This window comes from Heliangelus exortis, chromosome 16, assembly GCF_036169615.1.
Source record: "Heliangelus exortis chromosome 16, bHelExo1.hap1, whole genome shotgun sequence".
In the NCBI taxonomy this organism is placed as follows: domain Eukaryota; kingdom Metazoa; phylum Chordata; class Aves; order Apodiformes; family Trochilidae; genus Heliangelus; species Heliangelus exortis.
Window position 1 is genome coordinate 3964404 of NC_092437.1, and position 13185 is coordinate 3977588.

Below are 13185 nucleotides of genomic sequence, written 5' to 3' on the forward strand. Positions count from 1 at the left end.
GAAATTTCACCTTAAAGCAGGAGTCAGGAGGCAGTGAACACACAGCTACTGTTCCCCTGCAAGCCCTGGACAAATGGCATTCACTTTGCCCTCCTGGCTCCTTTTAAATGAGGATGAATTCATTTAAAAAAAAAGTTGTTTTTACTCTGGTTCCATGGGGCCCAGGCACACGGCTGCTCAGAAAGAAAGTCATCCAGCAAAGTGGGATTTTACAACAAGAAATCCAGGGAACTTGATCAAAGCATCTGAGGAAGAAAAAAGCCATGACCCAGCTCTCCTGTGCTGCTGGGGAGCAAGGATTTGGGGAACTCAGCACCCAGAGCAGGGGAAAAACCCCAATAATCCTCTATTCTGCCTATGGTAGGATCCCAAATTCTCTTTTAAACAACCTCAGCTGCCTAAAAAGAACATCAGCTCCTAAAGTGAAAGATGAAGAAGGAGAGAGCAGAGGTGATGCACAAATCCTGCTGCCCAGCACAGGGCTCATCCTCAGCAGCCAAGGAGGATGGATGGGGACACCCCGTGTGCCCCTTCTGTCCCACCTGCTGGGGTGACACCACACACCCCATGTTTGGGGGCCCCATTATGCTCTGATTTCCCATCTCCCAGACAGGTGTTGGTTACTGGTGTCTTCTCCTTACCCTGTCCCCTGACTCCCCACGGATTCCAGTCGGACCAGGAAGCCCAGGTTCACCACTGGCACCTTTGGGGCCCTGTTGGGAACACAAAAAAGAAATAGTTCCAGGAAACCCTATACTCTGTGACACCCTCAGAGTTCACCAGTCACCATAACACCTTCAAAAACATCATCTGACTTAGATCTCCTCTCCTTTCCCCCCCAAAAAAACCTGAGGGACCACTTGCTTACAGCTGGCTGGTACAGCTCATCCCAAGCTCTGCCCCATCACAGGTCACACCTGAGGACAGATCCTCCAAAAATGCTTCAGCCCTTGCTTGGGGGCTGATAAAATCATGGATCAAATCCCATCTGTGACTCCCAAGGGAGTGATGCTCCCACAAGTTTGCACCCCATGTGGGTTTTCAGGCAGCTTCACTGGCAAACAACCAGTAAATATTGATTGTGCCAGCAGGCAGCTCATCTGGCCTTGTGCTTTTTTCACTGGTTAACGAGGGTGTTAAACTGGTTTGGGCAAATGGGAAAACATTTCTTCCTCTGATTTGTTGTCATCATCCACCTGCCTGGCCAGAGCCTTGCAGCAAAGTGCCAAAACAGGATGGACATGAAATTACCCTGCACAGGGTGCTCACCTGGAAACCTCTGACACCTGGGGCTCCCGTGGGGCCTTGAAGACCAAGTGGTCCCTGAAAAAGAGAAAAATAAGGAGAAAATTCAGGGCCAGGTATGGCCCTTGTGGAATTAAACTGGGTGATTCCTAACAGAGCTGAGCACTGTGCCCAGGGGCACTGCTGAAGGACCCAGTGAGCTGCTGAGAAGTGGTGCTTGGTGTTTCCTGAGCTTATTAATAGTGTTGTTATTAGGAAAAGTTTTAATTTGTATGTATTAATGCCTAAGGACATCTCATAGTCACAGTAAAGATCAATGACATGATAGAGCACAGACAATATGCATCCAAGGAGAGCTGCTATCCCAATATTATGCTTTTAATTAATCCAGTTCTGCAGGAAACCACTGTCAAACACTTGGAAACTGGTAAATGCATCCTCTTGCTTTGTTCCAGCAATGTAGAACAAGTTCCTTGTGCTGTTGGTGCAGGTGCTTTCCTGAGCCTGGCTCAGGAGGCAGCACACACACATTGCCATTAGGAGTCTCTGTTGCTTTCTACTGAGAAAAATCCCATCAGTGATAAAATGAAAATGAAATAACAAGACCAAAGAAATTTAGGCACCTACATCCCATTTTGTAAAATGCCTTCTTGAAACAGAGACCTTAGGCAACCTTCTGTCCACTGGGTGGGACTTCAGGTCCCTCCTTCACAGCTCCTGCTGCTGGGGACAGCATTAAGGGACACAAAAAACCTTCAGCCTGGCCTTGGCAGGGACTCCCCAAAGTCCCCAAGAACCAAGCTGCCCACTGAGATATCTCCAGGAATTTTTTCCTTCATTGTTACCCTTACAAACTCCCCCTGGTATCCAAACATCCACTTTCTCTCAATTTTTTTCTGGTCTTCATGTAGAGGAGAACCTCAGGTGATGGGTGACTCCTTGTACCCCCTAAACCAGTTTCTTTATCCCTGCCTGGCTTCCAAGCCCAGCATGAGCCCAGCCTTGTGCAGAAACCCAGAAGAAGGAGCCAATCTGCTAGAAAAAAAAAAAAAACTACAGAGCTGCTCAGGTATTTTTGTGGTTACTGCTTGTAATTCAGTGAGCAACTTGGAGAGTTATAAATAGTCTGGGCAAGTTAAACTGCACCCAAAATGACTCTGCTGTAGCATTGAAGTGGTGGGACCTGATGGAACTTGATGGGCTGGGAATGGGAAGAAACTCTCATGATGCAACAAAAAAAAAAAAAAAAAAATCAAGTCCCATTGGTTTGAGCCAAATATTTTTAACACTAGATGAATCCTGCACCTCTAAGAATAGCCCAAGCTTAACTAAACATCATATAAATGAAGGCTTTAATAATACAAATAAGAAGTTAGAAATCCAGGTGAGAAATAAACACAGGGCCATCTGCTTCTGCATCCACTGCAGAAGATTCCATTGATGGAATTAACTCAACTGCATTTGATTTCTGGCCATAATAATATGAAAATTTTTGTGGGGCCAGCCCACTCTGATGAAAAATTGCAAACATAAAAGCAAACATTATTAACGTAGTTTATTTCTAAGGCTGATCTCCCTTCTCCTTGGAATTTTAAAGAGCAGCTGCTGACAGACAATAAATTCAATTTATTCCAAGTGGCACATAGCAGAAACCAACTTAGACTTGCTGTAGGCTTCTGGATTTCAAAATGAGATTAAGAGGGGAGGGGGGAAAGAAAAAAAAAAGCCCAACCAAACCACAGGAAGATCAGGTCTAACCACAGCAGTGGCACTAGGTGAGGAGTGACAGAATAAAGGGTACTCTAGCATTTTTACTAGAATTAATAAAATCAGGTTTTTGCCATCCCAGTATCATTTATCATCATCTCAGCTGCTCAGCAGGGACTCAACAGGCAGCCACGTAATTATTTCCAAGTTTCTGTTGCAACTCCTACAGCCTTTTTATTTCTCAGGCTCTGAGATGATGCCAGGGATGCAGCCAAAGCAGGAGCAAGAGGCTCCATGGGGACCTCAGTGCCTTCTAAGCCAGAACCTTCCAAAAGTTGTCAGCTCACAGAGGAAAAAGTGAAAAACTTCCAGAGCTGCAAGCGTGGGGGTTTTATATCCTAGGGGCTCACACCTACAAACTCCCAGCAATAAATGCAGCTGCAATATTGGGTGGGAGAAGGAAATGTGTGAAGAGGTTCCCCCCCTGAACCCTGTCCTGGTGCTGCCCCATCACCTGGCTGTGAACTTGGTGCAAGGAGCTGGGAAAAGCTGAGAAAGGCAAGAGGTTCCCAACAGCTCTCCCAACTTTTTAGCACCTTACAAGCCCTTTTTTTTTTCCCACCACAACAAGGTGCAAGCTTTCTTTTGTTGCTCAAATGGCTTCAGCTTTTGGGAAGAACCTCCACAGCTCCAAGGAAAGCGATGCAGGAATGGGAAGGATTTCATGTGCTGGGGGGCAATGGGCTTTGCAAGAGCTTAAGGGGAGTTTTGCTTCATTAATGCCTCACATTCAGCACAAACTGAGCCTGATTACTGCCTGAACCAGGGAATTCCTGCCTGTCCAGTGTCCCTGTGTGACTCCAGCAGCTCCACAGAGCTCTGGGAAATGGGAGGCAGCACTTTGCACCTCTGCAAAGCTGGCAAGAGAAAGCAGGATCTGAGCCATTCAAGGGGGGGAAAACCATTCCTCTGCTTCCAAAACTCCCCAGAGACACCACCAAGAGAGGACCTGGCCCTTTTATTTTGCAGAGAGAACAACCCCAGGCACTGAGGTTGAGTTTGGGATCACTTTGATCCACGAGCAGCGTTGTACTTACAGTTGCTCCTCGGGGTCCTGGCAGCCCTCTCTCACCAGGAATACCAACATCACCCTGCCAACAACACCAAAGTCAGCCATGCCATTTAGGAGCCCCAAATCCACCTTTTCCCATCCCACTGCAGAGCTGGGATGGATTCCTGGCTCCCAATTTCCCTCCCCAACCCTTGCTGCCCCATCCACTCGGTCACCCCTCCTGCCTTTGGGGGGTTTTGTCCTCTGCTGCAGCACAGAACCTGTGCAGGGAGGTGCTGACCCACTGCTCATCACCCTGGGTTTGCACACATGGCAGGAACTCTTGCTAAAAGCTTTCTTTGTGCAGAGAAGCAGCCCGTGAGCTTGACAGCTTGGTTTAAAAAGAGGCTGAGAGCAGAGCTCCTGCTAAGTGTAAATGCTGGGGGTACCTACAGGGATGCCAGGTTCTCCAGAGGGACCAGCTTCTCCCAGCTCTCCAGGGCTGCCCTGCAGAAGGCAAAAAGCAAACAGTCAGGGCACAACTTCAGAAAGTCCCACCCAGAGCAAGAAAAGGAAGAGGGAGCTAAAACCTGGATCAGGAAATTAAAGCAGCTTTATATTTTTAAGACCAAGCAGAGAGAGTTCTGGGGGCACACTCAGGACACCCCATTTCATTCCTGCATCCCCTCGATGTAAGGAGTGCTCTCTCCTGCAGGAGGGTTAACAAGGACAAAGCTGCAGGTGCAGAGGGGGAAATTCAGGAAAGAAGAGGAGGGGGACAGAAAATTAGACACATTCCAGAACAGGTTGGAATGCTTTGGTCTGAGCTTTTCTTTTATCTCACAGGTAGGTGCCAACCTAAGCTTCACAGAAAGTCTCCAAAGGTAAGATGAGATAATCCTGCTCCTGCTTGCAGACACCCCCAGAGATGATGCTTGCTCTCAGAGCTTTGACAAAAGGCAAAATGCTTCATCCTGGGGTTACTGAACCCATAGATCTGCCATTTCTTCACTGACCAAGGTTCAAGAGCTGTCTCAGCAAGAGCAGGGCCACCCAGTTACACCTGGGACTACTGACACCATCACCTTGGGATGGGTCCTCCCAGGGTCTGCTTGTGTGCATCAAACCCCCCCAGAGCTGGAAAACCTTGCCAGAACAAGTTCAGGAGCTTCCCCACCAGAAATCCATCATTAGAAAGCTTCACTTACTGGTTCACCCTTTGAGCCTTTAATACCTGCTCTGCCAGGCAGCCCCTGAAAAAGAAGCATTAAAGCAATGTCAGAGGAAGTAGAGTTATTAAATTGGTTACTCTGGTTTGATTTGACACACAAGGAGCAGTGTTTGCTTGAAGCAATGGGGGATTTATGATTCTGCAGCTTTCACCATGACAATGATGGCTTCAGTGTCTCTCTTGTTCACTGCATCAGCAGCTCACTAATCCTTGACAATTACAGCAAAGAAGAGCAGACAAACAGAGCAACATTTTGCAAAGCAGAAACCTCCCTCCAGGGGTGCTCAAAATATTTTGTAAGAGGAAGAAAGGAAAACTTTACCTCTATCAAAATAGTTGGAATACTGGAGAGATAAAATATTTTGCCAATGAGCACCAGTAAGGCAGAGCTCAGGTTCTTGCACCCCAGATCTTACCTCCCTGCATAAGGGATGCTCCTCACTGGGGTGTGAAAGAGAAAATCCACCTCAAATTTAAATTTTAAATAGAGTCAGAGTGGCCAAAATCCAGGGTATCAATGCAGTAGGATTTGGTGCCACTCCAGACATTTTCTGTTCTGTCTTGTACGCTGCTCACCTGTCTGTATGGTGGGAAAAGTCCCAATTTAAATGGGGCCCCTTGTGAGACAGGGCTCAAAATGAAACTCCCTTCTCCCCAGGAGGGATCTCTGGCCAAGCTGCTGCAATGCCCCAGGGGTGATGGGTGCTGCTGCCATACTCACGGGCAGTCCATTGGGTCCCTTCTCTCCAGGAGCTCCCATCCGAGCTGCATCCCCCTGTGGATAGAGAGGTGAGGAGAGACTCTGAGCTGCTGGGAAATGGTCTGACACATGGAGAGGGAACGTTCCCACCCAGGCTTCTCCAACCTTCTCCCTCCCCATACGTGCAGGACCCAGAAGAGTTGTGTCTGCAGGAGTTTCCCTCCATCCCCTTGCAGCTCCAGTCCCTCCTTGGCTGCACCCCATCCACATTCCAGGTGGGACCAGTGTTCAAATACCAGGCAAGCAGGATATCTTGACAGAACTTTGTCTACAGGCAATTAAAATAAACTGTTGTCTCTGTCAGTGGCTTTGAAAAGGCATCTCTGAGGGCTGAGAGTCAGCCAGCTGGAACCACTAAGTACACAGCTGAGTTTAGATCATGGGCCACATCTCCCTTCTTTAGGGAATTTCCTTGGGATTAATTAATAAAAGCAATTTCACTCTTCTTCACGCTACTGGAAAACTTTTTAGAAGCAAAAGCTTTCCAGCTGTGCTCTTGACAAGCAACAGCAGCTTTGCAAAGCACAAGGGACAGTACCAGAAATCTTCCCTGCAGTGTTTAACTTGGACTTTACAAACCTTCTCACCATCGAGTCCAGGAGCTCCATCCCGTCCATCCTTGCCTGGCATCCCCTGAAACCATGAACAGCACAGGTTATGGTTGCAAAATACACTCACAAAGAACCTTTTGGCAACAGGTCCAACTCCAGTTGTACTGGAGGAAAATGGGGAGAAACTGAAATGGGGAGATTTTTCCATCAACAGCATCACAGCTGGGTTTAGTCCAACCAGGACTGCACTGAGGGTTACACCGAGACACAGAGCAGGAGTTGGATGGCAAAGAGTGTAAGATGCAAGTTTTCTCCTGTCATGTTTTGCTTGTCACCTGCAAACCAGACAACATTGAGACTTGGATCCTGCTTCATCAACTTACAGGTTCTCCTATGAGTCCACGAGGTCCTGGGTTTCCTTTTGGGCCAGGTCTACCCTAGAAATCAACAGTAAATCTTCAGTTATCCAGGACACAACATTTAAGAACAATCAGTCAACAAAAGAGAATCCTTAAGCTCCACAGGGACATTTTATTCAGTTTGTGCTCTGTTCATGGGAGTTCCTGGGAATAGGCATGGGAGTTCTTTTAGGTGCTGGCTGCAGCATCTGGGAAAATTCTTGACTGTTTCATGGGATGGAGATGCAAGAGGTGATCCCTGTGCTCTGGGCTGTAAGAAGCACCTAGGCATCTTGACTAAGATTTTAAACATCTTATTTTTGAGGAGAATAATTTCATCCCTTTCACCTCCCTCCCAGATAAACCAAGGAGGGACAAACCACAGTAAACCTGTGAAACAGCTTCCTCTGAATGTGACCCCCAAACTCTGAGCAGATGGATGTTTTACTGCACTTACAGTGTCACCTTTGGGCCCCCTGAATCCTTGAGGTCCTTTGCTTCCTTGGTCTCCCTACAAGAGAAGAGGAAAAGCCATTAAGCACCTTGCTCACAGGGTGACAGGGACTCTGTCCCCAGGCTGGATGTGCTGAAGGGTTTCTGGCTCTTTGCTGGTGTTGGTGTGAGCACACAGCAGCCCTGAGGAGCTCAGCTCCTCTTTCTCCATCACCCTCTGCAATTCCTGACCCAGGGATGAACTGCAGCAGGGCTCAGGGCAGGGACCATCCTTTCCCTTTCACTTAAAGAAATGTTTTCTTTGAGCAGAGGAGGAGAAAAACTTTCCTGTTTCTCTTCTAGATCCTGTCTGGGGTAATTAAGTGTTTGGAGGACATCAAACACCTCCTTTTGGTTTCCTTGGGGGGAATTCCTTCCATCATTGCAAAGATGGGGAGGGGCTCCCAGAGGGTGGCACTGCCCTGGGGTGGGTGCAGACTGCAGGATGCTGGCAGGTGGAGGTGGCTGCTAGAAAGCAGATGCCAAGTTTTCCACACCAAGGGGAGAAAAGGGGTTGCAGGCCAGTGGGAAATGCTCTGAGAGAGGCCATAAAGTTGCAAGGGCAGCTCAGGTCTCCTATTTGGGCATGGTAAGGAGGGCAGAGGGTTCTGCCCACGGGTAAGTGAGCTAAGGATGCTCCTACCCATCACCCCAGAGCTCTGCAAAAGGATGCAGGTTGCAGCTTCCAGACACAACTATTTCTGCTTGTAGCAGAAGTCCCTGGGAGCTGGGGGCACTTGGGCACAGAGCTGGCTCAAAGGAGGCAAGTTCAGGGTAGTGATTCCTGATTCTTCCTCAAAACTCAAGCTCAACACAAGCCCCTCTCAACTGCTTGCCCCCAGCTGCTGATGTTCTGGGAAAAGAAGTGATGAAAAAAACTTATTCTCCTCAGCACTTCTTCTGAGAATAAGTGGGGAACCACAGCTGAGGGAAAGACCTCTTGAGAGCCAAGGCAGGTGAAATAATATTGCTCTAAGTGGAGAGGAAAAAGGCAAAGGGAATAATCAGATGGAAGTGGTCAGCCTGCTCCTCCTCTCCACTGCCAGCTGAGGGATAAACTTGAGGCTTTGGTTGTGGAAGATGCCAGAGAGCTGCTCAGATACTTACAGCTTTCCCTGGAGGTCCTGGGATTCCAGGTGGCCCTCGGAAACCAATGTCACCCTGCAAAGAATAACACATCATGGCAATGCTGGGACAGTACAGAGTGAAGTGACAGCATCCCTGCAACCCAAGAAATACCCAAAGCCCTGGAAAGACAGCCCATATTTCTTGCAAGGCAATCCTGCAAAAGATTCTGTTCTGAACAAGCAAGTTTGAGGTCCCCACCCCTGTGTCTGGGCTGTGCTGGTATCTGTCATGGCCCTGCTGTTCTGATAACACACTTCTTCCTAAATAAAAGCAGGGAAAAGCCTGCATTTTGTACCTTTACAAGTTCTCCAGTGGTTCTCAGTAAGGACAAATACCACCTGAACCTCTAACAAGAGAAATTGGTGGTGGAGGGGGTGAAGAAATGAAAAGGTTTCTCTTACTCTGTCACCAGCAGGACCCATTGGACCAGGGAGACCTCTTAGTCCTCTCGGGCCCTAATTAAGAAAACAAGACAATTAAAAGTGTCTTAAATGATTAAGACAAGCACTGTTAAACATAAGAATGGCAGAAAAGCCTGATGAACCTATTCATGAGCACAGAAAACATTAAAACCCAATGAAAAGTGGCCAAAAGCTCAGCCTTGTGATGCACATGACATTTTCTTCTTCGGTGGGGACCTCTGAGCAAGTGATGCTGGAGTCACCCCAGGCAGAAACGCCCTCAAAGTCCAACCTTCCATCCACCCAAAAGGTGTCCAGAGCTCTACCAAAGCACCAATCACTTGGGTGTCTCATCTGAGCTGAGGTACCAGGAGCAGGACCTCAGGGAAAGCAGCTCCAGTTCTTTCTTCACCAGCATCCATTTCCCCATCTCTGGTTCTGCAGGGGGATTGGTGCCACCACTGAGTTCCACAGGGACAAGGACATGGGAAGTGGTCAGAAAAGGAGGTGATACCTGCAGGCCAATGCTGCCAGGGATGCCTGGAGGACCAGGAGGGCCAGGGTTGCCCTGGAGAGAAAAAACAAAGAGGAAAAGAGTGAGATAACATGAGCCTGCCAGCAGAAATCCATGGTATTTCCCATCTGATTTCTCCTTGAGCTCCCTCCCACCCAAATTTCTTCTGCAGAATTTGCTTCTATGTTCTGAGCAGTGTCTTCTACCTGCAGGAACATTTCATCAGCCAGGAATTTACCCCAGGGATTAATGCAGAGCTTTTTCCTGAGCTGACATCCCTGCACGTTGAATGAGATGTGTTAAGGCATCACACTGATCCTAACATTATGGGTTTGGGGAAGAGGAATTTTCTTGAAGCACCAGCACAGGGTCCTGCATGCAGAGCCATGGCAACCAATGCTCTGCACTCATTGCCACGTCTCCTTCAGCCTCATTTCTCCCTCTCTTCTTGAAAAAAATCATTTGTCATGATGTTTTTAAAGAGAAAAACCCTCCCCTGCCCCCTTTACATCAACATTTACCTTCTCTCCTTCTTTTCCTACTTCACCAGGTTCTCCTTTGTGACCAGTGTGGCCCTAGGAAGAAGAACCCCAAATAGTCACATTCCAGGACATATCCCAATTTCAAAATGGGAATGTTCTGAGACAGCTGTAAAGACCCAAACCCACACAACACCCGTGACCTTCCTGGGAAAATAATCCATGCACATTCTGTAAGGGGGGGAGTGGAGATCCCTCTGGGGTGAATTGGCCACAGCCCACTCCTGTCTTGCCTGTCACTGGGTCAGGATTGATCTAGTTTCAGGAATTGCCCAGATTTGGGTTTTTTTTTGTTGAGCACAGGCTCCAGATTCAATTCTCAACTGCAGGGACCAGAACTCAGTTCCCATCACTTCTGAAAACCCCATTCTTTACCTTTAACCTCTCCTTTCCTTTAAAGCATCTTTAACATCCCCACTACCCAGCTTCCCAGGAAATCCATGTGCTCCTAAAATCTTTTATATAAACTCTGATTGAGATCCCATTGTTATGGGAGAGACCCAGATTGATTTCAGCCATGCCAGATGTTCTACCTGCAACTTATTATATTTTTTTGTAGGGAAATGATATTATTGTATAGAGAATTTATATTATTGTATAGGGAATTTATGTTATTATAATTTATGTTATTATATAGGGAATTATAACTCCTCCTGGGTTTTCTGTTTTGGCAGCATAAACCCAGGCAGATTCATGGCTGCTTTGGAGAGGTGTGGAGCCTACAGGAGGGGTGTACTCTATAAAAAAAGTTTAATCCCCAGGGGTATTTTCTGGGGAGAAAAAACCTTGTATCTGCAAGTGGTATTTTTCTTACCTTGAACCCTGGCATTCCTGGGGGCCCTGGAGGACCTGGTGGGCACAGAGCTGGACACTGCAAGGAACAGAAATTTGCTTTATCAAGTACAGACCCAGGGAAGCTGGTGGGTGACAGTCCCAGGGAGAGGAGAAGAGGTCATGTGGGGTTTTGGGTCTAAACCCACTAAAATTAATGCACTGATGGCATCAAGTATTGACCCCATGGCAAGAGGGTCCTGGATAGGTCCTCAGGCTCCCAGTAAAAGGATGGGAATGGTCAGCATCCCTCTCTGAGCATGGACTGGGAGAAATCCTGAAGGCTGACAATTGCCCACAGTCCCAAATGCTGAAGAATCCCAGCTCCCCAGTAAAGCTGGGTCAGTGCCTTGTAAATCATGAGGCAGATATTTAATCCTATGGATTAATTGGCCCTTGTTGATTTCCTTTAGACAGCTCACCCAGCTGAAGCAAGGACAAGCATTTAGAGTTTATTGAAAGGAGACCTGTAAGAAAAGTCACCCAACACCTCTCAGCTGGTGTCTGCAGAAGTCTAAGGGTGGGAGAGCTCCCAAGAAGAGCTCTGGGAACAAATCAGAACACACATGGGCATTTTATGGGAGCTCAAAAACTCTAAAAACTTAATAAACAGGGAATGAGATTTTCTTCTGCAGCTTTCCTTTGGTTTTCTTTTCTAATAAAACCTCAGGCAACACCTCTGCTGAAGAAATCTAATTTTCTAGTATATTCCACAGGGCAACTTAAATTAAACTTGCAGAAATAGTATCATTTTCTACTAACTTCCACCCAACTTGCCATAAGGCAATCTAAACTGACTCTGAGCTTTTTTGGGGCATGCCAATTAGAAAAACCAAAGATGCTGTCACAACAGCAGCTGTGAAATCTGGAAATGTCACTTCCATCCTTCATGGACTTAACCATGCCTTTTATTCCCTGGAAAGAAAGGAATCAAGGCTTTTTCTACCAGGAAGCCTCAACAAAGCCCAGAGGAACCCAGTGCCACCATCCATGGAAATAAACAGTGCCACACACACGACCTTTTCTCTTGCAAAGCAGAGCTGGAAACAGATGCATGAAAAGCTCTTGTCATTTACCAAATGCTGAAGTTGTTTTAAAAAAAAAAAAACGAAAAAACAACCTGAAAAGCAAAGCAGGAAGCAAAGATGAAGGCAGTGGATCAGCATTAGCACATCTACCTCCTTGGAAGAACATTTTGGGCTTATAAAGACACACACAACACCACATCAGGGCTTAAACCACAAAATATTTTCATGTTCCATAAGGAAAAACCTACCTGAAGGTCCCCACCACCATCAGGAAAGGTGCCTGGAAGACCCTGCAATTCAAATATGTTTGGTTTAGTTTTTTTTTTTTTTTTTAAATACATTGAGACAAAAACCAGGAGAAAGGAGACTTTCTAGGAAAATTGCTGGCCCTCCCAGAACACATCATGATGTGAGCAACCCCAGAAACCTTGAGAGAAGAGAAAGCCCAAGCTGTGACTTCTCTAGGCCAATAAAGCTTGGATGTCACCAGGGAGAAGTCACTGCTCTCCTTGGGGCAAAGAATTTTAAAAATTTAAAAAAGATGTGGGACTCAGTGCCATGGTCTGGGAACCCCAGTGGTAGTGAATTAAAGGTTGGACTTGATGATCTCAGAAGTCCTTTCCAACCTGGATTATTCTGAGTATTTCTGAATAAATCAAGTGCTCGAGGCAATGGCAAGAAACAAAAAATGCAGCTTCTGGCAGCAAGAAGAAAATTCTGGACTCCCATAGGAATTATCTCACATTTATTTTCAGGTGTCAACTTACTGGAGGTCCAGGTGGTCCAGGAGGCCCTGGGAATCCTGGCAGACCAAAAGGTCCCTGAAAAGAGGGAAAAACAGTAAGAATTCCCCTTTTTCATCATTTAAATGAAAATTTAAGGGGGGAGGAAGGGTGGCTACCAAATACCAGTGCACGTTTGTGAATGGGGGACAAGGTAACAGGACTATTCTGTACCTTGCTTTCTGCAGAGGTTTCTGTGACTGCAGAGGGAAGAGCAGATGCAGATGGAAGTGCACAGATTAGGAAGGAAGAACATAATCCCTGCACCTACATCCCTGCTTTCCCTGGCTCTGTGGAGCTGGGGGCACCCAAACCTGACTGGGTGCTTCTGGGTTCCCTAAGATCAGACCCATCCTGTTCAATAGCTGCTTCTGAGGATGCTGCCAAGTTCACACCAGCTGGACAGCAGCTCTGATCTCATGGGACTGGCTGCTCTTTTGTCCTTACTCATAGCTGGTAAAGGAAGATGTGGCTGCAAGCAGTTGTAAACCTTTAGTATTGCACTGGGTGACTGGGGTGACCCTATA

At 47.0% G+C, this 13185-nt stretch overlaps 1 protein-coding gene across 1 annotated transcript in view; it reads right to left on the bottom strand.

The window, feature by feature from the left end:
- Positions 1–13185, bottom strand: part of LOC139803722 (collagen alpha-3(IX) chain) — a 28120-nt gene that overhangs the window by 9549 nt on the left and 5386 nt on the right. Inside the window, exons 5-20 of the mRNA XM_071760140.1 lie at positions 12644–12697; positions 12125–12166; positions 10832–10888; positions 10000–10053; positions 9479–9532; positions 8965–9018; positions 8543–8596; positions 7401–7454; positions 6929–6982; positions 6574–6627; positions 5956–6009; positions 5212–5256; positions 4457–4510; positions 4050–4103; positions 1270–1323; positions 642–713 (exon numbers count right to left, since the gene is read on the bottom strand). Of these exons, the coding sequence (XP_071616241.1) occupies positions 642–713; positions 1270–1323; positions 4050–4103; positions 4457–4510; positions 5212–5256; positions 5956–6009; positions 6574–6627; positions 6929–6982; positions 7401–7454; positions 8543–8596; positions 8965–9018; positions 9479–9532; positions 10000–10053; positions 10832–10888; positions 12125–12166; positions 12644–12697 (864 nt within the window). The remainder of the gene's footprint in view (positions 1–641; positions 714–1269; positions 1324–4049; positions 4104–4456; positions 4511–5211; positions 5257–5955; positions 6010–6573; positions 6628–6928; positions 6983–7400; positions 7455–8542; positions 8597–8964; positions 9019–9478; positions 9533–9999; positions 10054–10831; positions 10889–12124; positions 12167–12643; positions 12698–13185) is intronic.